This window comes from Orcinus orca, chromosome 1 (genome assembly GCF_937001465.1).
Source record: "Orcinus orca chromosome 1, mOrcOrc1.1, whole genome shotgun sequence".
NCBI classification, from domain to species: Eukaryota; Metazoa; Chordata; class Mammalia; order Artiodactyla; family Delphinidae; genus Orcinus; species Orcinus orca.
Window position 1 is genome coordinate 183,236,435 of NC_064559.1, and position 23,928 is coordinate 183,260,362.

The following is a 23,928-nucleotide window of genomic DNA, read 5'->3' on the forward strand; positions in this document are numbered from 1 at the left end:
GGGACAGCAGGGGCTGTGGGCGGTGCCTCCTTGCTCTTCATGATGAGACGTGGCAGGACAGCACCGCATATCTGAGGTCACGGGCCACCATAGGTCATCTGGGAGGCAGGGCAATGCCACCGCTTGGGCACATTTCCAGAGACAGAAAAAGCAATCTTAAAGATAAGGGTGTTTGGCTTCCCTGGTGGCACAGTGGTTGAGAGTCCGCCTGCCGATGCAGGGGACACGGGTTCATGCCCCGGTCCGGGGAGATCCCACATGCCGCGGAGCAGCTGGGCCAGTGAGCCATGGCCGCTGAGCCTGCGCATCCCGAGCCTGTGCTCCGCAACGGGAGAGGCCACGACAGTGAGAGGCCCGCGTACCGCAAAAAAAAATAAAAATAAAAATAAGGGTGTTTATGCTTAGGGCAGTCAGAATGTTTCTCGAAACATATGACAACATGTCACTGTAGAAGGAGCAAGAAGGAAGTCGGTTCCCGTTGGCACAGCTAGTTCGAGCGTTCCTCCCCCACCCCCGGCCTTGCGTTTCGCTGTCTGTAGGTGAGGTTAGTTCTGAGCAGTGGTTTTCATGCTGCGCCTGGTGGAGCCCTGGGGGTTACAGAGCCTTCTCGGGAACTGTGGCATCCAGTCTTTAAGAGTCCAGATGATGGAAATGGGCTTGGGCAGTGGTGTGCTGGTAATCACACTCTCCAGGGGAAAAAAAAAAAACAGCTCTCATTTGTAGCACCTGCTTATTTCTGTGGTGTAAACATTCTCGTTGTGGCTGCTTTCAAGCTGCCAATGGTTTAGTAACTCACTTTCACAACTCCTGAAAAGTTAACAGTTGACACTAACAAGCTGGCTTTGGTTGCAGAAGAGAATTTACCACATAGTAGTTTTCACAACCCCTTTAACCTCCCTGGGCCTCCGTTTTTTCTTGTGTAGAATGGGGCAATAATCATTTCTGTCTAATGGGGTTGTAGAGGTTCTTGTAATAAATGCAGCAGGTGGAACGCATTCAGCATCATCCCCAGCACATAATCAGTCTTGTTATGTTATTATTATTATTGTTATTTGTTTTACCCATTCGGCTTACACTTAAGATTTTGTTGGCAGAAAATGATCCAACTGCACCTGTGCTCCACCCCTGCTAACATCTTCTGGGACCCATCACACAGCGCGCACGCACACAGACACACACACACACACACACACACACACACACACACAATCCTATTTCCTCAGCAGCCCTGGCGTCTCTGCTCCATTTTATTAAAGCAGAAAGCAGTGACAATTATTTTCATAATGAACTAGCTCTTCAAATTAATGCCAATTACGCTATGCAATCATGATTAAGATTATGCATTAATCAACGGTGCCAACCTACTTATTAGCCTCTTTAAATAATGATCATGAGGAATGTATGGGAAGGAAGAGAATATAGAGGAGCCAGTTGAATGGGGGAGCTGCTTCGAAGCGGTGCGGGGTGCTCTTTCCAGAAGCCAAGACCCAAAGCAGCCTTTCTTCCATGGGGCGGAGCCTGAATTAGAACCCCAGCCCATCAGACACTGAGCTTCCAAAGCTCCCTGATCTATAGAGCCCCCTGCAAAAAAGAGAAAGGGGACAAGAGGACCCAGAAGGGAGAGGGTAGAGGAACCCTCAAAGGTTTTTCAGTGGATGAGGTTCGTTGCTGCCCTTCCCTTCCTCCAAAAGAACTGAAAGGTAAGTGTGGTTGATACTCTCCCTGAAGCAACGTCACCTCTATCTTAGGTCAGGTTCCCCAGATGCAGAGCCTGAGTCAAGGATTCAGATACCTGGGGTCGATAACAGGGAAGAGCGCTCTCTAGGAAAACCCTGTCGGGGAGTGAGCAAAGCAGGATAGGGAAGGGGACAGGGATGGACCAAGATGCAGCCTTGGGTAAGATCTGGTCTTCGTCTGATGCAGGGTGGGGCTGTTGGGAGGGGCTGTGGAGCATACCTGCACCACAGAGTTATACCCACCCTAAGGCAAGGGGACCACCCTTTTGAGTCCCAGTATCATTCAGTCATGGGCTACACACTGCCCCAATGGGAAGAAGTGAGAATAGTTCTCTAGAGAGAAAGGCAGCCTGTGAATGGAACCAAGACTCAAACCCGTGTCTGCTACATCCAGAAGCCACTCTCTGAACCTCTGCACTGTGTCTAAATATTTGCTGCCTGGGTGTCCCAATACGTTCAAATTTGGGCCATCATCTTGCCCTTAATGTTCGAGTAAAATGACCCATCCTTGCCTGTGTTTGGGGGATAGAGATGGGGGAACAGCCTCTCCCCAGCAACATCTCTGAGATGCCCCAGGGCTTCTGGTTTCTCCTAATCACCTCTTGTTCCAACTTCCTTCTCTGCTGAGTTTTCCATCCCCTCTCATCCCACCTCCTGCACCTCTTGTCCTCTTTCTACCCTGATTCGCCCTATGCTGGACTCTGCCCACCTCCCTTCACTGTCCCCAAAGAACACAAGCTGGGATAAGTTTTCTGTGACCAACTTTACCAAATGATGGGGCTCCTGTAAGGAGGGAGATGACAGCACACACAGATCAGGCTAACTGGGCACTAAGAACCAGACATCACTGTGTTAACATGGCCCTTCCTGCCGTGGCCTCACCCGCCTTTGGTCCTGTGCTATATTGTCCTCTTCTTTCTCTCTTTTTGGGCCCACTTCCTGTCTATTCCCTTTCTCCTGGGCCATTCTCTCCAATCCTCCCCACACAAAAATTCAACATCCCATCTTTGTTTCTTTTGCACAGCAATTCAGTACTGTGAATCTGAATCATCGTCTTATCTTCTCCATCCAGGCCCTAAGGTGCTTTTCCCTCTGAGATAAAGGCTTCCCTTCCCCTGGAAGAGGTCATAGACTACAGCCCACTGGCCAAATCCAGCTCACCACCTGTTTTTGTAAATAAAACTTCATTGAAACATAGCCACATCCATTGTTTACATATGCTGCTTTCATGCTACAATGGAAGAGTCCATTAGACCTTCTGGCCCACAAAGCCAAAAATATTTACTACCTGCTCCTTTACAGGAGCTTCTAGAAGGTAGAAGCTCAGAATTCGTTTTGTTTTTCTAAATAGCATTGTTTCACTCCTACTTTAATAACTGCCCGTTACTAAGTCCTCACCATGTCCCACGCATTTAGCTACATTGTTTCCTTTCTTCCACGCAACAATCAACCCTTGGAAGTGTGTACCCCATTTTGCAGATGGAGAAACTGAGTCTCAGAGAGAGTAACTTCCATCAGTGTGTAGAGCCAGGGTTTGGACTGAGGCCTGACTGTCTCTGGAACCTGAGTTGGGAACAGCTGATTACCGTACATGCTGGTTATGGTCATCTATGGTCATCTGTTTATTGTCAGCTGAGTTCTCCTTAAGAGCAGAGGCCCAGGACTGACTTCTCTTATCCCAGCACCCAGTGACAAGTGGGCAGAGACCAGTGGGTATTCATGGGACTGAATTGTGTATCCTCTGGGCTTGGGTCTCAGTGGCTTGAGACCCCCTCTCTCTTCTCCTCCCCACCTGCCAAGGTCTGAGAGGCAAGCAAGGATGTGTGAAGCCCTGGGAAATGGCCCATTGTCCCATGACCTTTGATCCTCATCTGGGATGGGGCTCTCTAATGACTAGATTTCTCCCCAGCCTTTCTTGGAAGAAGTTTTTTTGATGTTTACATTTTAAAATATTAAAAATAATATTCATTGTAAATAATATGGAAAAATCAGAAACTACAAAGAGCAAGATTAAAAGTATCCATAAACCTCTTCTTCCCAGAGAAACTCACTGGTACCATGGTATAAATCCTTCCAGCCTTTTTTCTGTAAATATAGTTATGTGCTTTTTATTTGATAAATAGGTTTCATACTGTAATATTATTTTGTTGCAGGGTGGGCATTTCCTGTATCATTAAGTATGTTTTAAGAGCGTTTTTTAAAAGCTTTTTTCCTTATTACCAAAGCTCCGTGCAGAACATTTGGGGGGGAAAGCACTAAGCAAAAGCAATCCATTATCTTTTTACTTTATAGAAAGAACCTCTGTTAACATTTTGGTGTACGCCCTTCTGGTATGTCCTTTTTGATTTTAATTGGAATTGCATTAAATTTGTAAATTAATTTGAGGAGAGCTGACATCTTTACAATACTGAGCCTTCCCTTCCAGGAGAAAGTTATGTCTCTCCATTTATTCAAGTCTTCTTTTATGTCCCCCAGTAAAGGTTTGTAGTTTTCTTGATAAAGGAATAGCACATTTATTGTAAAGTATCTTATTCTTTTGTTGTTGCTTTTGTGAATAGGGTCTCTTTTTCCCCTTGTAATTCCTCACTGTTTATTGCTGATTTATAGGAAGGCTGTACATTTTTCTATACATGTTTTATATGCTGGTCCCCTGATGAGCTTCCTGTTTACTTTCTACTAGGTTTTGATATGATTCTCTTGAGTTTTTAAGAGAATGGTATTAAGCATCTGCAAATAATGTGTCTTTTCTCTGACTGCATGACCACGATTTATTTTTGCCTTATATACTATGATTTTAAAGACTGTTTTATTATGGAGGACGTCTGTCATATATACTTAGGGAGAATGGTATAATGAATCCCTGTGTACCCACCACCTGGCCCCAGCAATCAGTGACCCATGGCCTTTCCTGTCCTATCTGCATTCCCTTCACATCCACCCCTCCCGTATTATTCTGAAGCAAATCCCGGACACCGTATCCTGCCATCCAACACCCTGACTGTTAATGCCTGCAAGTTGTTCTTCCATATGGATGGGTTTTAATATATTGAGTAATCTGCTTTTGAACATCAAGTTGTTTCTATTTTTTTCAATATTATTTCAAGATACTATTTCAAGAATATCCTTATACATAAATGTTTATGTTACTCTAACTTTTTCTAAATTTGTATCCATAGAAATGGAATTACTGGATCTTATGGTATTTTGATCCCTTATTTTCCTTTAAACACATACACACAATCCCATGATGGCTTTTCTGATTAGAAATATAACACATGCTCCCTGCAGAACTTTTTGAAAATACAGAAAAAGCACAAGGAAGGGAATTCAAATCACCCGTAATCCTCCCACTCAGAGAGACCCCCTCTTAACATTTGGGGATGCAGTCTGCTCGTCGTTTTACAGATGTGCTCAGCATGTCTCTGCATCCCCACACAGACTCACATGCATGCACACTATATGTTACAAACTGTAAGCCTGCTGGAATACCCACGGGGGTGGGAGGGCAGCAGATTTATTTGTTTACTTTTTTAAATAGTCACTGTTTTTTTAAAACAATTTAAAACAATTGAACAACCCGGATACCCATCAACTGGTGGTGAATGGGTAAATAAAATGTGGTACATCCATAGAAAGTAATACTATTTAACCATAAAAAGAAATGATGTACTGCTACGTGCTACAACATAGATGAGCCCCAGAAGCATTATGCTCAGTGAAAGAAACCAGATGCAGAAGACCACACACTGCATGATTCCATTTAAATGAAATGCCTGGAAAAGACAAATCTCTAGAAACAGAAAGTAAATGAGTGGTTGTCTGAAGCCAGAGGTAGTGGGTGAAAACAATGATTGACTGTAAGTGGGCACCAGGGATCTTACTGGGGTGATGGAAATGTTCAGTAGCTGCATTGTGGTGATGGCCACACAATTTAGTAAATTTGTTAAAAATCATTGTACACTTAAAACGGTGAATTTTGTGAAATTTCTTCATGTAAATAATACCACAATTAAGTTGATTTTTTTTTAAGAATAGAGGTTTATTTTGGGAAAATAAGCAGAAAGAACAAAATAAGAAATCTATTACATAGGACTGTACACTTGTGTTGTTTTGAAATGCCTCCTCTTGTCAATGATACGAATCCCTCCTCATCTTCCTTCTATTCTTCCTCTTCTAACGTGGGGTCACACTGCATCTCCTGCTTTACAACTTTTGTTTTTCACTTAAAAATATATAATGGGGCTTCCCTGGTGGCGCAGTGGTTGAGAGTCCGCCTGCCGATGCAGGGGACACGGGTTCGTGCCCCGGTCCGGGAGGATCCCACATGCCGCGGAGCAGCTGGGCCTGTGGGCCATGGCTGCTGAGCCTGCGCGTCCGGAGCCTGTGCTCCGCAACGGGAGAGGCCACAACAGTGAGAGGCCCGTGTACCGCAAAAAAAAAAAGTATATATATATATATATCTCTCTCATGGATACTTCCCAATCATTACGTGTTTGCTCTTATCTGGGAATATATAACAAATTGCAAATTGCCATTTATTTACTGTTTCTCTGGGGTTGAGCATCTCTAGATCTGCCTCCTCACACATGATCTGCGTGCCCATCGTTGGAATCAATTCCTAGAAACCAGAGATATGAGTTCAATATGTGAGCATTTTTAAGGCTTTTGATAATTTCTAATGGCCATCAAGGAAGGAGGGTGTCCCGGTTCCCACTTCTACCCACAGTTAAGCAAATGGTTGTTTCCAAGCACCCTCGGCAAAGCTGGGACAGGCAAAAATGGTATTTCACTGTTGGTTTAAACTGAGTTTATTTGACTATTAGAGTGGATGCACATTTCTTCATATGTGTTAATAGCTCCTTTGTATTATTTTTTTTTCTTTTGTGAAATGCCCATCCTTGCCCTTTGTACATTTTTGTATTGGAGGATTTGTCTTTTTTAAGGGTTTCAGTGCTTTTTATAAAATAAGAACATCAACCTTTATACTGCCATATATGTTACCTATATTATTTCCAGGTTTGTTGTTTGCTATTTAATTCTGTTTATGAAAATTTTGAAATTGACACATTTTATATTATTTCTGTGGAGTTATAAATCTTTCTCCTATGGTTTCTGACTATTGGAATGTCCAGGAAGGCCTCCTGCACCTCAATATTGTAAAATATTCTCCTATATTGTCTTTTTAGGTAGTTTTGTAGAGTTATTTGCCCCCCTTCCTTCCCTTACTTTCTTGCTATTTAATCTTTGCTCCATCTGGAACTTTTTTTTTTTCTTTTGATATATAGCTTAAGATCGGAATCTAAATTAAATTTCTCCCAAATAATTGAATAATTGTCTCAGCACAATTAATGAATAATTCATCTTCTACCTTCTGATTGGAAATAGCCATCTTTATCATGTCTTAAATACTTATCTCTACTTGAATCTTTTTCTGGGGGCTTTTATCTCGTTCCATTGGCCTAACTGTGTTCTCATATACCATTAGGACATGGTTTTAAGTATTTTGGCTTTATGATATATTTTAAATCTAGCAGTGCAAGCCATCTCTCATCTCTTTTTAGGCTGTCTCCTGTCTAATCTTCCAGATGTATTTTAGAGTCATTTTGTCAAGTTAAAAAATATATATATACACACACACACATACACACACACACACACATATTCTTCTATGATTCTGACTGGAATTACATTAAGCTGAAAAAGTAATTTGGAGAAAAACTGACACCTCTACCCTTGACCCTACCTACCCAGGAACATGACATGCCTCCTCGTTTAAATCTACTTTTATGTCTCTCACTTAAGGCTTTTTTGTCATTTTTAATACTGGAGTTGGTTCATGATTAGTTATTTACTATTTTGTTGATATTGTAAAGGAAATCCTCTTGCCATTAAGTTTTTACTTGTTGTTGCTGATTTAAAGAAACACTTAATTTGTGCTAACTGGTCATTGAACTTGAGTCTCCTACTAGTTCTTACTAGTTTTCATGTTTAGGGATTATTATAAGAGATTTTAGGAAGGCATTTATATCACTGGCAAATAAGAATTTTTTTCTTTCCAAAGGATGTGCCTCTAAATTCTTTTTCCCTCTTATTTCATTGGTTGATGGTGTGGTGTGACCCTACACACCTCCTCTTTTTCTTTCCTTTAATGAGAATGCCTCTAGTGTTTCACCATTAGTGATATTAAAGGCCAATTTGAGCTGAAGATGCTTCAAGGAAGTATCTCTTCTAGAGCTAGATTATTAAGCATTCTTTTTTTTTAACATCTTTATTGGAGTATAATTGCTTTACAATGTTGTGTTAGTTTCTGCTGTATAACAAAGTGAATCAGCTATACGTACACATATATCCCCATATCCCCTCCCTCTTGCGTCTCCCTCCCACCCTCCCTATCCCACCCCTCTATGTGATCACATAGCACCGAGCTCATCTCCCTGTGCTATGTGGCTGCTTCCCACTAGCTATCTATTTTACATTTGGTAGCGTATATAAGTCCATGCCACTCTCTCACTTCGTCCCAGCTTACCCTTCCCCCTCCCCATGTCCTCAAGTCCATTCTCTACGTCTGCGTCTGTATTCCTGTCCTGCCCCTAGGTTCTTCAGAACCTTTTTTTTTTTTTTTTTAGATTCCATATATATGTGTTAGCATACGGTATTTGTTTTTCTCTTTCTGACTTACTTCACTCTGTATGACAGACTCTGGGTCCATCCACCTCACTACAAATAACTCAATTTCATTTCTTTTTATGGCCGAGTAATATTCCACTGTATATATGTGCCACATCTTCTTTATCCATTCATCTGTCGATGGACACTTAGTTTGCTTCCATGTCCTGGCTATTGTAAATAGAGCTGCAATGAACATTGTGGTACATGACTCTTTTTGAATTATGGTTTTCTCAGGGTATATGCCCAGTAGTGGGATTGCTGGGTCGTATGATAGTTCTATTTTTAGTTTTTTAAGGAACCTCCATACTGTTCTCCATAGTGGCTGTATCAATTTACATTCCCACCAAATTTTATCAAATGCCTTCCTGTATTTTGTGAGTTGATCATATATTTTTCCCTTTGAACTGTTGATGTGATGGAATGATATTCATAGATGTCTTTATATTGAACCACGCTTATACTCCTGGAATACAACTCTGTGGTCATGGCATGTTATCCTTGTAATAATATTCTGGTAGATTCTACTTGCCAGCACTGTATTGAGAATTTTCATAGCAATATTCATAAGTTGGTCATTTTATCTGGGCTCTGTTTGTCAGTCTCTGTTATTAGGAATTTGCTAGCTGAGGGAAATGAACTCGGAGGATTTTCATATTTCTTATGCTCCAACACAATTTCTATGTATGGGAGTAATCTGGCATATTATTGAACATTTGGGGGAAGAATCTTGCCCATAAAACCGTCTGAACCAAGCGTCTTTCTTGGCAGCCCTCCTCCTTCCCCAGCACACACAATTTTACCCATCTCTCGCAGGAGGAATCTTTGAGTATGCAGACGGCCCCAACGCCCAGATCATGAACGCCGAGGAGCATGCCTTTCGATTTTCTGCCAACATCATCAACAGAAACAGGACACTGCTGCCCAACACAACCTTGACCTACGACATCCAGAGGATTCACTTCCACGACAGCTTCGAGGCCACCAAGAAGGGTGAGTGGGCCGCCCCCACTGCTCTTTCTAGCCTTGGGAGGGATAAGGCTGTGTTTGCTGTCCAAGGTCCTTAAAATGTGCCAAAGCTCTGGTTGGGTTTGGGGCCTAGAGCCTTTTCTGTGTGGTTTCAGGACCGGCCTCTGGCGCGGGTTCGCTTAGGCCGTGTCATCCCTCAGGGGCGGCAGTTTGTCCATCAGGAGTTTCCAGGCCACAGGCAAAGGCCATGAGGGAATGAGGGGGCCTTGGGAAGGGGTGGGGTATGAGAGGTGGGCTCCTGAGATGGGTAAGGAGGCCAGCCCAGGTCTCCAAAGCCTCTGAACCAAAGCCAGCACTTTCAAACTTAGTTTTTCTTTCATTGAAATCCTGCCCAGTATATCAGTATTTAAAATATATATAAAACAGATTATGTAGAAGTTCAAATATGCAACACTTACTTGCCATAAAAAGACTTACTAAAAACAAAAACAGCTGCTGCTATGGGTACAACAGTTTGACCCCAGCTGTGGATGACACTTGAAGTCTGACATTGGCCTCAGCATTCAGTACGTTTCCATATTTTTTTCTTTTTGGCTGCATAATAACAAGAAAACCATAATTCACAAAAATAATTGTAGTAAATCCAGTCATAGTTTTCCCCATACCTGAATTTTAAGAAATCAAAAATAAAATATTGGGCTGTGTTCTTTCGCGTTAGTGACACATTTACAATAAACTCCGATGACTGCACAGAAAGGACTGAAGAACTTTATTCTAAGATCCTCACTAAAAAAACAAGGTAACTTGTCGACACCTGAATGAGCTGGCAGGTTCCAATGTGGCATATAGCACGTTTGAGTATACCAGTATGCTCTTTTTTCGCTGTCTTTAAAAATATCATTCATATATATGTGTAATTGGAATTTAACTTAAAGTCTTAGATAACTCTGGAAATAACTTCCAGAGAACCCTAGAGTTCCATGGAACTCTATTAAAAAACCCCTCAGACCTAAGGAATCTCATTCCCACGGTCATCCTTCCTATCGTATGCTATCATAGCCCCTTGCTTCTCTTCTTCAAGGCCCTTATCACAATTTGTAATTAAATAATTGTGTGTATTTAATGTCTTTCTCCTCCTCGCCAACACAGCTGAGAGGAAGGCTCCTTCTTCTTAACTGATATAGCCCTGGCACCTAAAAGATGGGTCTATATTAAGTGTTCAATGAAATGACCATTGAATGAATCAATGAATGAGTAGTGTGAGAATGGGGCATGAGGGGCTGAGCATCATTGCCCGGAATCCTTGTCAGCTGAGATGACAGCATTATCCATGCATCTTGGGGAGACAGGCCCATCCACAAGATCCCCTTGGTCTTTCTAAGGGGTTCCCAGTGGCTAATCAAGGTGTCCTGGGCTCTCAGGTACAGACCTGCCAAGGTGCTGCCTGCTGCCATCTGTTTCCTAAAACCCCATTGTGGGTAAACACCTCAGTATAGAAAGGCAGAGTAGCACGGGCTTGGAGCCAGACATCCTGGAACTGCACCCTGTCCGTTCTGATATTAGTTGTGTGACCTTGCACAAAACACCCAGTGCCTCAGCTTTTTTTTCGTCTACAAAATAGGCACACCTCTGTGAAGTGCTTAGGACAGTGCCTGGCACATATGAAGTACCATTGGCCTTGTTCTTATTACATTGGCTGCCTTGCTCTCCACTCCCTGAGCCATCAGGTCAGGGGCCTCACACCTTCAGGCGCTCTCGCACTGCTGGTCCCTGCCTCGCCCGCCCTGCTTCTCCTTGCCTGGTGTGCTGAAGGTCGAGGGTTTCCTGGCATTGAACACAGCTGTCACTGACATTTTCGAGGCCACTGCCTCAGGGCCAAGCTGCACAGAAACTAGAGGCACCCCACCCTGTTAGCCTTTCAGAGTGGTCCTTCGCCCACCACTCCATCCCTCCTCTCCCCGTGCTGACGTGCACTCCTCCCTGCCCACATCCTCCTAGCTCTTTGCCAACATGCACTGCGGCCAGCACCGTGTGGTCAGGGCTCCATCTCCCTGCTGAGAGTCCATGCTGGCACCCTCTGCCCAGCCTTGTCCAGCTAGAAAATGACTGACCTCAATCAAAACTCACTGCTCAGTGAAAAGGTCAAGACACAGAACAAATGCCCGGAGACGGAACAGAGAGGCCCGCATGGACACCAGCCCGCTAAGGGCTGGGTTGTGTCTTCTGTCCCTTTTGTCTAAAATTCACTAAAGGAGTAGATGACTCTTGAGCGGTGCACGTGCCACTCAGCACAGGGACCTTCCCCGGCGGTGAGCCCGGGACAGGGCTTCAGAGCCTGCTGAGACACTTCCTCCAGCAGGGGCTCACAATCCCACACTATGTGGAGACCCGAGACGGAAACACTCAGCTCCGGAAGCCCAGCCAGATGGGTCCAAGTGACCAAAGCCACAGCCCCTCCCCATCCTACAGCAGGTCACCTGCCTTGTTTGTTGGAGGGCCTACCTAGTCCAGCACTGACGTGGCCCTCCAGCCACATCTGTGCCACTGGCTCCCTCAGTCTCTGGGTTCTAGCCATCCCTGCCATCCTCAGGTGCCATGCTTCCTCCCACCTCAGGGCTTTTGCACATGCTGTTCCCTCTGCTTATAATTCCCTTTCCCCATCCCACCTCTTTGTCTAAAGAACTCCTCCTCTCAGCCTTCTGGTCCTCAGGGGAGCCCTCCGCAAGTCTCTGGACAAGGTCAGGTCTCCCTGCTTCCATCTTATCACACCCTGGACCTTTTTTTCACATCCCTGACCCCTGGTGGTGTGGGTGTGGGTGTGGGCGTGTGGGTATAATTATGTGATTGTCGTCCATGTCTTCCGCTAGATTGCACGTCCCTTTGCCTCCTCACCACCGTACTGTAGAATCATGGTTCTGACTGCTGGTACCATATACCAGTTTTGCCTGTTTTGGAACCTTACACGAGTAGAGCACCAATGTGTACTTTCTGAGCCTTGCCGCTTTCACCCTACAGTAGGTCTGTGAGATTCATCTATATTGTGGCATGTAACAGTAGTCTCTTGTTCTTCATTGTCGTGTAGTGCTCCGTTATATGAACAGACCACCGTTTTAAAAAATCAAATTTACTGTTGAGCATCTGAGTTGTTTCCATTCAAGGCCACAGAGTCGTTCTGCTATGAACATTCTCATCGATGTCTTTTGGCGCACGAACGCGCACGTTTTTCGTTGGATACATACCCAGGAGTGGAAATGTGAGGTCATCCAATGTGCATATGTTCAGCCTAACAGTTTTGCAAAGTTGCTGTACCAGTTGGCACTCCCCCCGGTAACGCAAGACCGTAGTAGCTGCTCCACGTCGTTGCTAACTCGTGGTAAAGTCCGTTTTATTTTCGGTGGTTTATGTGGTGGATGTCTCACTGTGGTTTTATTTTGTATTTCCCTGATGACCAGAGATATTGAGCATCTTTTCAGATACTGAGAGATCATTTGGCGCTTCCCTTTCTTGGAGGGCCTTTTGGAGGCTTTCAACCACTTTTGAAAATTGAGTCGCTTGTCATTTTCATATTGATTTGTGTGAGTCTTTTATATATTCTGGCTATGTGTCCTTTGCTGGATATACATATTGCATATATCTGTTACAGATGAGCATGCCTTTTCACTCTCTTGGTAGTATCTTTTGAGGAGCAAACTTTTTCATTTAAAGGAGTCCAATTTATCAATATTTTCCATGATGACTATTGCCTTTTGTGTTCTGTTTTTGTCTATCCTAAGGTCATGAAGATATTCTCTTACGTTCTCTTCTAGAAGCTCTATTGTTTTATCTTTCATAGTTAACTCTATGATCTATCTCAGATTGATTTTCTGGGTCGGGTGGGAGGTAGGAGGTGAGGTTTATTTTTTCTACACAATGCTGGTGGGAATGAAAACTGGTTCAACTTCTCGGGAGAACTGTTTGGAAGTATCTACTAAAGTGAAATGTATGTCTGGAAGGTTGTTCCTAGCCACTTTCTTGACAATAGCCAAAAGTTGGAAATAAATGAAAGGTCCGTCAGCAGAAGAATGGATAGGTGGGGGGTACAGTTATACAATGGAATTGAATCAGCAATAAAAACAGAACCAGCTCTTGCTACGCACACCATCACAGATGAGGCTCACAGACGTATTTTTGAGTGAATGAACAGTGATCACCTCTGGAAGAGGGATATGAACTGGAAAGGGGAAGACAGAACCTTCTTAGGTGTTGGAAATGTGCTGTGTTTTGATCTAAGTAGTAGTTACATGAGTTCAGTTATATGTAAAAATTCATAAAATTCTGTGCTTAAAATTAATGCACTTTACTGAATTGTATTATATCTCAATAAAAAAAATGTAAGTGGCTCCTCTCCACTGTCACTCTCCCTTAATGTCCTTTTGATAATACACCTAAGACAGACCCCTCCTGTGGTGAGAAGCACCCCTGTCTGACCCTGGAGGCATTTCTGCTGTTGGATTATGGTGCCCATTGGGGACCCTCCATCCCTCGGGGAACCCCGTGTTCTGTGATCTTTATTTTTTCTTTTGATCTTTGGTTTTTAAAAATGTATTCCTCGGGAGCATCATTAGGACTCTTCCAGAGGGGTGAGCTTGGGCCTCATTCTAATTAACCCAATGAGATTCATTTTCCCTAGGCAGAGGTTCTCATCACAGCTGGATCCAGCCACCGTGGGCCATGTGGGTTGAGGGCATGCAGAGGCCTGACACCACCTGCCCTGCCAGCTCTGGTTGAATTAGTCCTTTCCTCCACATGAGGCCCAGGAGGCCTTTCCCCATTAACAGGGACTTTCACTTATTGTCTTTAGTTTTAAATGTTTTGTGGAAAATTAAAAGATCAGTGACTGCCAGGCTGTGCCCGAGCCAACAACCCAGAGAACGTCTGTGTTTTCTTCCAAGCCTGACCGGAGTGGGGCTGGAATCGACCCAGCCCTCCCCAGGCTCCTCTGCCTCCATTTATTCTCTGGGCTGCTCAATTCCTTTTAAGACACAAATTGATCGGGATAATTTTTGCTATAACTACAATTGCCATGCAAAGGGGGTATGGGGGGGGAGCTGCATTCAGGCTGTAGACTCCTGCAATGACTGTGAACCACTGAGTTACTATAAAATGACCAGAAAATGGATTCAAAACTGAAGCCACAAATAATGTAATTACCGCTGTGTGTGCTCAGGGCTGCCAGAACAAGAGTTGGCTGCTGCCCTGGAAACATCTGGAGATAAAGCTGCCGCGGCGGCTGCTGCTCTAACCCTACCCTGGTCCCTTTGGGGTAGCGGTGTTCTTCCAGGCTGGAAGCTCCTCAGAGGGTGGAAGGAACATGGGAGGGATAGGAAAAGCGATGTGGAGAGAGGCCATGGAGAAGAAGTAGGTGAAGGGCAGGACTGATGCCTCCTGCCGCCCAGCAGTGAGATCTAATCATTGCATCTCTGGGAGAATTTTAACCTAGTGTGGTCTTTATGATCATATCCCACTGTCGTCACCACTGTCAAAACCAATGCAGTGTCACCACAGTTACTGTTATCACTGTCAGCCATGGTATCACCTCCACTCTTCACATCAACACCACTGTCATCACCCCTACTATCATCATCAGAATCACTGCAGTGACAGCAACATCTTCATCATCACCAGCCTCATCAATACCAGCACATCATCACCACCATTCCTGCTATCCTCATCCCTGTTACAGTCATGACATTAACATCATCATGACCAATCCTGTCAACACCATCAAAATTGTTATCAACCCCATTCACATCCTTGCCAACATCACCATCACTGTCATAGCATCAGCATCTTCATCATCACCTCTCATCACCACCAACATCATCACCACCATTACTGTCATCACCATCAACATTGTTATCACCTCCTCATCAGCACTTACATCACCGTCATCGTTCCTACCGTCATCATCACCATTACTGTCGTGACATTGACATATTTATCATCATGAGTCTCCTCACCACCATCCCACTGTTGTTATAACATCATCACTTTCCACCCTCACCAGTGCCATCACCATGATCATCAACAGCCTCGCAATATGGTCTTCACCGTCAGGACCGTCACAGCTATCATTACAGTTACCTTCATCATCATCACAATCGATGTCAAAATCAAAATCACCTCCTTCAAGATCCCTCTTACAATCCTCTGCATCATCATAATTTGTGGTGGGTCCACTCTCGGTCAAACAGGATCCCCAGACCTTGGGCCTGAGCAGCGGGCATGACCTAAGCAGCTGGGCTGGGTGAGGATGGAGGTGGCAGGGCAGCATTTGTCTGCCTGCTTCAGGGTATGGATCAAAGCAGAAAATGCAAAAGACAGGTTCTTGGAGGGGGTAGTGGGAGGGAATGAGACGCAGAAGTTATTCAACCAAGTCATCAATCAGAAGGTCCTAGAAGGAAAAGAAAAAGAGTAGAGACAGTAGATAGTAGACTGGAAACCAGGGACATCAGAGGACCGCTAGGAGGGTCAAAACAGAAAGAGGAGGTAGAGCATGAGAGACACCTACAGATTTCACAGGGTGCCTACATCTTCAGGTTTGGGCAAGAGGGAGTGACCAGGCCTGGATGGCTGTCCCGCACTATCGTCATCTCTTCCGTATTGGTGTCCAGTCTCTATGGCTACAAAATGCTCAGGGAGCACCTGCTCATAAGGGGACGAGTGGTCAGAGAGACATTCAGTAAACCCAGAGAACAGAAGAACAACGTGAATGGGCAGTGAGAGTATAGGTCAGGGCATGGCCTTGGGGCACAGGTCCTGAAAAGGAGAACTGTCCCCAAATTGGACCATTTACCAACAAACCTAGAGTTCCAACTTTGGAAGCATTTATTATCTCTGGGGTTTATGTCACACACAGTCATACAGAGTGCTGCCCGAGGTTTATTCACTCTAGGGTGACAGTAGCAGGGACGAAACAGTGCTTCCCAGACTTGATCTCCAGTCCCACCACTTTAGGAGCACCAGGAAGGTACCATGTGCCCTATTGTATGTCCTCTCTTGCACTTGGCATTGGCCATGAGGAATCCTGGTCACACAGGAGATGCCCTCTGTGCTGGGCCTGCTTCCTTCCACACATGGCTGTGCTGTCCCGTGTTCCAGGTGCTTCCGTCAGACTCCTGGGAGTAACTAGCCTACCCCCCAGAGTGCTCTTTCACCCAGACCATAAGTGGCATTCTCTGATGTCCTTGGGGGAAGTACAAATTTCAGGAGAAATAACTAAATTATACAATATCTCCTATTCCTAGGAGGCAGTAAGGGAGGAGAGGTGGATGTCAGTGGCGAGGAAAAATACCCTGAAGACCATACATTATGACCAATTCAAACCACCCTGTATCTTTGGATCCCTTAGCCCAGGCAAGAGGGGCTCTTTCCCAGGGCCTGTGCTTTGGAGGGGCTTCCCTAACCCTCCCCTGGTTGATGTCTCCTCTGAGTACAAGGGGTCAGTCAGACCAAGGGGACTTGCCCACCAGGAGCCTGTGCCCTGCCCTTCTAGTCTTTGCTCCAAGTATCTAGAACCCTGAATTTCCTGCCCACTTGGCTCTGTGCCCATCTCTAGGCCTGCACGAGCCTCTGCCCTGGCCTGTCCTCTGGAGGGAGAACCACACTCCCATGGTCACACTCCTAGGCCCTATGTAGGGGTGACCAAGAGACAGCTGTTTGCAAGGAGTGTGGACAGAGCTTGGACATAAGAAGTGGGGTGTCCGCATGGAAAGTTCAAGGCCCTTTATGGTTCAGGGTGGAACCAGTGGTCAAAGAGGAGGGGGCAGTGTAGAGGCTGGTGCCTTGTCTCCCCACATCACTGAGTAGGAGAAGTCTCCGTTCTCACCTGACTTTACAGGTTGTTAGGAAGGCGTATTTGCCAAGGTAGGAGAAAAGCACATGTTTTATATAACAGTTTGTTAGCTTGACTTAAAAACATTTAAATATTTAGCCACTTGGTATGTGGACCTCTCTTTGTTCTTTGGCCCTGGGCCTTGCAAATCTTAGGGGTGAGCCTGAGCCCAGTAGGTCATTCCCAGAGGCTCTTGGGGCAGCCAGGATGTGTCTGAATCCACTGTGTGTCCATGTCTTGCCTCCTCCTACATGCATCATATGTTCATATGTGTGCACACGGTGTCATTCCCATGGCCACAGGTTGGTGGGTGTACTGATGCTCCATTGATGGTTGCAAGTGACAGAAAGCCAAATCCTAACTTGCTTAAGCAAAAAGAGAATATATTGGTCCATGTAACCAAAGTCCAGGGTTCCACTTGATCATGGGTCTCACATTTCTTTCTCTCTCTTAGCTCTTCTGTCCCCCACACTGACTCCATTCACAGACAAGCACTGTGCTTTTTCTGTGAGCACAGAGGGCTATTCCACCTCCACATCTTACCTCCTCCCAGGTCCAGTTATAGCAGGAAGTTCCCCCTTTTCAGTGGGAGGTCTCATGCCATCCCATTGGCTCCAACTGGTCACATGACCATCCTCCAAACCAATGTCTGTGGCCTGGGGGCGGTGAGTGAGCAGTCGGCTGGGGTCTGGGTCCCTAGCACTACCTCTCCGGGACTGGAAGTGGGAAAGGCAGTGGAGCCCAAAGGAAAACTAGAGACAGTTGCCAGAGAAAGGGCAGTGGCTCCTGGGGAGCCCCTGACTGCCCCTGAGAGGTCCCACTTTATGGATCTTTTAGACACAATCCCTGCAAGCCTATGCCCCGCTTTGAGGCCCAGCTGCCCTCGTTTCTGCTCATTTCACGTGCTGCTGTGCCCGCTGATGCTTGCCCTTCCCAGAAGCATCTGCAGTCTGACCTGCCTGAGGCCTTGGGCCTCCCCCAGGAATGTGAGCTGTTTGAAGGCAGGGATTCAGCATCCATTCACTCAGCACCTACTCAGACCAGATTTAAGCACTGTTGAAACAGCAATAAACAACACAGATCAAGCCCTTGCCTCTCTGGAGCTTACCACATTCTAGTGGGAGGAGAAAGTCAACAAATGAACAAGACTTCAGTGGTCATTTAATAGATAAAGAAACAAAGCAGGTGTGGGTTTTCAGGAGTGTGGTCGGACAGGGATTGCTATTACAGGTTGGGTAGTGATGTGTTTCTAATAAGACACAAAGATGCAGAGACCTGGAGGAAGGGAAGGAAGGAGTCATGTGGATACCTGAGGGAAGAGCATTCCAGCCAAAGGGGACAGCACATGCAAAGGCCCTGAGGCATGAGTGTGCTAAGCATGTTTGAGGAGCATCGTGGAAGCCAGTGGGGCTTGAGTGATGTGAGGAAGGGAGAGAAGGATGTGAGAGGAAGCCAGAAAGTGGTAGTGGTGACGGGGATAGGGTGGGGAAGAGCTGCAACAAGTAGGGCCTCATTAATCACTGTAAGGACTTTGGCTTTGAGACTGAGTGAAGCGGGAGCCCTTGGAGCAAAGGAGTGATGTCATCCACCTTAGGTGGTGAAAGGTAAGATGGCAGGAGGATTACGGAGGAAGCCAGAACTGGTGAGGAGGCTTCTGCAGTAAGGCAAGCAAAAGATGATGGTGGCTTGGACGGGGGTGGGAGTGGAGAGAAGTGGTCAGATTCTGATATGCTTTGAAGGAGAGGCAGCAGGAGTTGCTGATGGGCTGAGATGTGGGATATGAGAGGAAAGGAGTCAAGACAAAACCAGGGTTTGGGACATAAGGCACTGAGACAGTGGAGCTGCCGTTTACTGGGATGGGGGAGGCTGGGAGGAGAAGAGGGGGTGACATTTTGGACACGTTAGGTCTGAGATGCAAATTAGACATCCAAATAGTGATGGTGAGTGAGAGGTGAGATGTACAGGTTGGATGCCAGGGAACAGGTGGGGCTGGAGGTTTAAGAGTCACCAGCAGGTAGGTGTTTCATTCCTATATGTTTCTCAACGTTCCCCCCAGAACAGGACCAGGTACAGAGCTGGTGATGCTAATCACAGAGATGGTAACATAAAAGTAATCATCATTTCTATTTCACGAGTGCTATGCTGTGTCTTTTTTTTTTTAATTGAAGTATAGTTGTGTTAGATTCAGGTGTAGAGCAAAGTGATTCTGTTATACACACACTCACACACATACATATACACATACATAAAAACTATTGAGTATAGTTCCCTGTGCTATGCAGTAGGTCCTTGTTGGTTATCTATTTTATATTAGTAGAGTATATCTGTTAATCCCAAACTCCTAATTTATCCCTCCCCCTCTTTCCCCTTTGGCAACCATAAGTTTGTTTTCTATGTCTGTGGGTCTATTTCTGTTTTGTAAATAAGTTCGTTTGTATCATTTTTTTAGATTTCACATATAAGCAATATCATATTATATTCATCTTTCTCTGTCTAGCTTACTTCACTTAGTATGATAATCTCTAGGTCCATCCATGTTGCTGCAAATGGCATTATTTCATTTTTTATGGCTGAGTAATATTCCATAGTGTGTGTGTGTGTGTGTGTGTGTGTGTGTGTGTGTGTGCCACATCTTCTTTATCCATTCATCTGTCGATGGACATTCAGCTTGTGTCCATGTTTTGACTATTGTAAATAGTGCTGTAATGAACAATAGGGTGTATGTATCTTTTCGAATTAGAGTATTCTCTGGATATATGCCCAGGAGTGGGATTGCTGGATCATATGGTAGCTCTATTTTTACCTTTTTAAGGAACCTCCATACTGTTCTCCATAGTGGCTGCACCAACTTATATTCCCACCAACAGTGTATACTCATAATCTCATTCAACTTCCCTATGATTCTCTAAGGTGGGGGCTATTACAACCCCAGTTTCCAGATGAGGAAACTGAGATTCAGAGAGCTCATCAGTCGCCCACCTCAGAGGGGTTTTCAAGATCACTGCTCCCCTGCCCCCAGTGCCCAGATGCCTGATGAGACAGCACTGACCCCTGTACCATCCCTCCCTCCCTCTTTCTGTTGCAGCCTGTGACCAGCTGGCACTGGGGGTGGTGGCGATCTTTGGGCCATCCCAGGGCTCCTGCACCAATGCCGTCCAGTCTATCTGCAACGCGCTGGAGGTGCCCCACATCCAGCTGCGCTGGAAGCACCACCCACTGGACAACAAAGACACCTTCTATGTGAACCTGTACCCGGACTACGCCTCCCTCAGCCATGCCATCCTCGACCTGGTCCAGTACCTCAAGTGGCGGTCGGCCACCGTGGTCTATGACGACAGCACAGGTGGGCAGCCAGGCCTGGCTGGGCCAAGGGCAGGAGACGAGGGTGGCAGAGCCCCAGGATCGGGATCTTTGCTGCTCGCTCAACTCAGCTGCCCCTGGGGAAAAAGTCCACACTTACACCCAAGCCTCATCTAGTCACTGATGCTCGCCCTGCACTCCCCTGCAGCCCGGTACACACCAGCCACACTCACCCAGCCCAGCCCACTTCACACCTGCCCTACACTCCCGCCTCCACCCCAGCAGCATGCTCCAATCTACACTCACGCCTGCACGGCCACGCCTACACCTACCAGCACCCTCCATTCACACATTCTCCTCTGCAGCAAACGCATCCAACTCTGTGCTGGCTACGAGCGCAGACTCTGGACTCAAACCAAACAGTACGTGATACACGCAGGCTCTGCGCTTACTAGCTGGGCAGCACAGAGCTGTTTCCTCTCCTCCTCTTTCTTTCCAAAGACTCAAGTCCCAAGATATTTCTTAGCCCTGCCTCTTAAGAGAGTGACCTTGGCGAGTCACTTAACCCATCTGGCCCTGCTCTTCCCACATGACAAGTCAAGAGCTACAGCAGCCAGCTTGGAGAGAGCCCTCCAGCTCTCAGCTGCCTGTGATTCAATGTCAGCTCTTGATTACCTCCTAATGGGGAGTCGGGATAGCGGGGAGAGAATCCCTCAGAAAAGACGATCAGAGATTTAGTTAACTCAGGATTCGACAAGCATGTCTTGAGTTCCTGCTATACCCAAAGCACCAGACAGTAGATACTGGACGGCAGAGACCCCAAGCCCTACTCAGTGCCCCCAGTTATTGAGAGCCACTTCTGCCCAGCTCCAGGGCATGGCAGTGTTGCTGCAACCCTGTAGTTCTGCCTGTCTTAACATACCACTTTGAATGATTGTCTATCTTTGAGCCAGTTTCTGCTTCCAGACCATGGGTCTTTGGTACCTCCGGGGTTTAGCACAGCACCTGGTACAATGTAGACGTTTAAATGTTTGGTTGAATTGAATTGAACTGAAAATAAAATGGAAATAAACTATAATTAAATATGGCAGGAAAGGATGTGTTGGGCACTGGTAAGGAAGAAGAAATAAAGATGTGGCTATTCCATCTTCTTTAGAGAAGTTAGTCATATTGAAGTGGGGTGAGTGCACACCCAGAGCTCACTGGTCTTTCTAGGCCATCAGAGCTAAGAACCAAGTGACACGTACATACAGTCAGAGCTAGAGGCACCTGGGGAGAGGAAGCTCCATGGCCTTGGCTAGTCTGGGCTGATTTACCAGAGGAGAGACATGAGCCTGGCCTTGAGGATGGATGGACAAGGAGAGGAGTCAGGAAGGCATCGCAGGAGGGGGAACAGTGAGAGCAAGATGAGGAGGTGGGACTGTGCATGGCGGTCTCATCAAGAGCACAGCCTGGCAGGGAAAAGGATCCCAGTGTGGAGGGGAGGAGGAAAAGGTCAGATAAACAGCACGTATGAGGCTGTGGGCAAGGTCTCTGCTGTCTAGCTTCAGGGTTCAGACTTTACCTTGTAAGCAGCCGGGGACCATTGAGTGTTGTTGAGCAAAGAAACAGAATAATAAAAGCAGAGTTTTAGAAGGTGGCACTGACAGCAGTGTACAGAGGGTTGGAGGGAGAACCTGGAGCCGGAAGACTGAGGCAGAGGCGGCCATGTTGGTCCAGGCAGGAACAAAGGGGCTGCTTGGAAGAGAACTGGTGGCCAGAATGGAAGAAAAGAATTAGATGTGAGCAGGTAATATTGAAGATGTGTAGAGTGTCACGGGCACAGAGTAGTCAGAACAGACACTGGCATAAACCACGGCCCAGCAGTTCTGGTGCCTCCAGGCTGGATGGGGGTAGCGGGGGAGGCTTTGCAGAGGAAAAGATGCTGTGGCATGAAGGTGGATGCCAGTGAGACTGGTCAGAGCGGATGCTGAGGCCTGGAGCCTCCTCTTCCCAAGCATGTCTAGTTCTGACTGTATGTACACATCACTTGATTCTTAGCTCTGATGACCAGTGACCTCTGGGTGGGCATTCACTCCCCTATTAACTTCTCAAAAGAAGATGGAATAACATCTTCATTTCTTCCCCCTTTCAAGTGCCCAACACACTCTTTCCTGTAGTATTTAATTATAGTTTGATTCAACTTGATATTCAATTCAACAAATATTTTAAAACTTAGGGGAGTCAGTGATGGAGCTGGTTTGGTCAAGAAGAACTTAGTACTAGGGATTCAGGGTTGGATTCAGTCAAACCATAGTATAAATTTGATGAAGAATAGTGAGTAGTAAGAAGTATGCTTCCAGAATCAGGATATTTCAAAGGGACAGGACAGCTTGTGGGTCATCAAACCCATGGAATGGGAAGCACTTTATAGCAGACTGACTATGTTTGCTTTGAGGGTTGTTTCCATTAGGATGTTTTGTCTGTGAGTAACAGACAACCCAACTCAAATCGACTGGAGCAGGAGCCACTTAGTTATCTCACTGACAAGAAGTCTGGAGATGGGGCTTTCCAGGGCTGGTTTAGCAGTTCAGCAGAGTCAGGGTGCTGGGTCAGTATCACTGCAGTTCTCTTGACTTTCCCCCTCATAGTCACAATAAAGTTGCTGCAGCTCCAAGCATCACATCCTCACATGATGATACCCCAGGAAGTGGTAAGGAAAGAGGTAGAAGCCAAAGGGATTGTTCTTAATGTGATTCGTGCCTCTTATCAGGGAGGAAAATCTGCCTCGTAACCTTCCAACAGACCACACTCTACAGCTCATTGGGTCTGCACCTACCACCCTAAACACATTCAGATAGGGATGGGACTGCCACTCATTGGCTTTCACCCATCCCGAGTCACGTCTTGGGGCTGGCACGTGGCCACCCAAACAAAATCATGGTTCTCTCAGTATGCTTGGAAAGGGTACATTAGTTATCTATCTCTATAATAATTCTGTGTAACAAATCACCCCAAAACTTAGTGACTTAAAATAATAAGCATTTATTTAGCTCACAAGCCTGTGGGGTCAGTGACCGACTGAGATTGGCCAGGCAGTTGTTCTGGTCTCAGCTGGATTGCTTACCTGCTTGGGGGTCGGCTGACTGCTGGCTGATCTAGACTGGCCTTGGCTGAGATGGTGGGGTAGCTGGGCTCTCAATCCTCCAGCAGGCTAGCCCAGGCGTGTCGTCATGACGATGGCAGAGGTGAAAAGAACAAACCCAGTGTGCAATTCCATTTCAAGTGTTTGCTTATGTCATGCCTGCTGATACACCATTGGCCAAAACAGTTGACATGGTTGAGCCCAACGTCGTGGGTAGAGCAAGTCACCTGCCCCCACAGCTGGAGGGCACTGCAAAAATT

At 45.9% G+C, this 23,928-nt stretch overlaps 1 protein-coding gene across 2 annotated transcripts in view; it reads left to right on the top strand.

Annotated features, from left to right (window-relative positions):
- Positions 1-23,928, top strand: part of GRIK3 (glutamate ionotropic receptor kainate type subunit 3) — a 239,892-nt gene that overhangs the window by 134,976 nt on the left and 80,988 nt on the right. For both annotated transcript variants that reach the window (XM_033422124.2, XM_004266449.3), the window contains exons 2-3: positions 9,219-9,395; positions 20,330-20,587. In XM_033422124.2, coding sequence (XP_033278015.1) covers positions 9,219-9,395; positions 20,330-20,587 — 435 coding nt within the window. The remainder of the gene's footprint in view (positions 1-9,218; positions 9,396-20,329; positions 20,588-23,928) is intronic.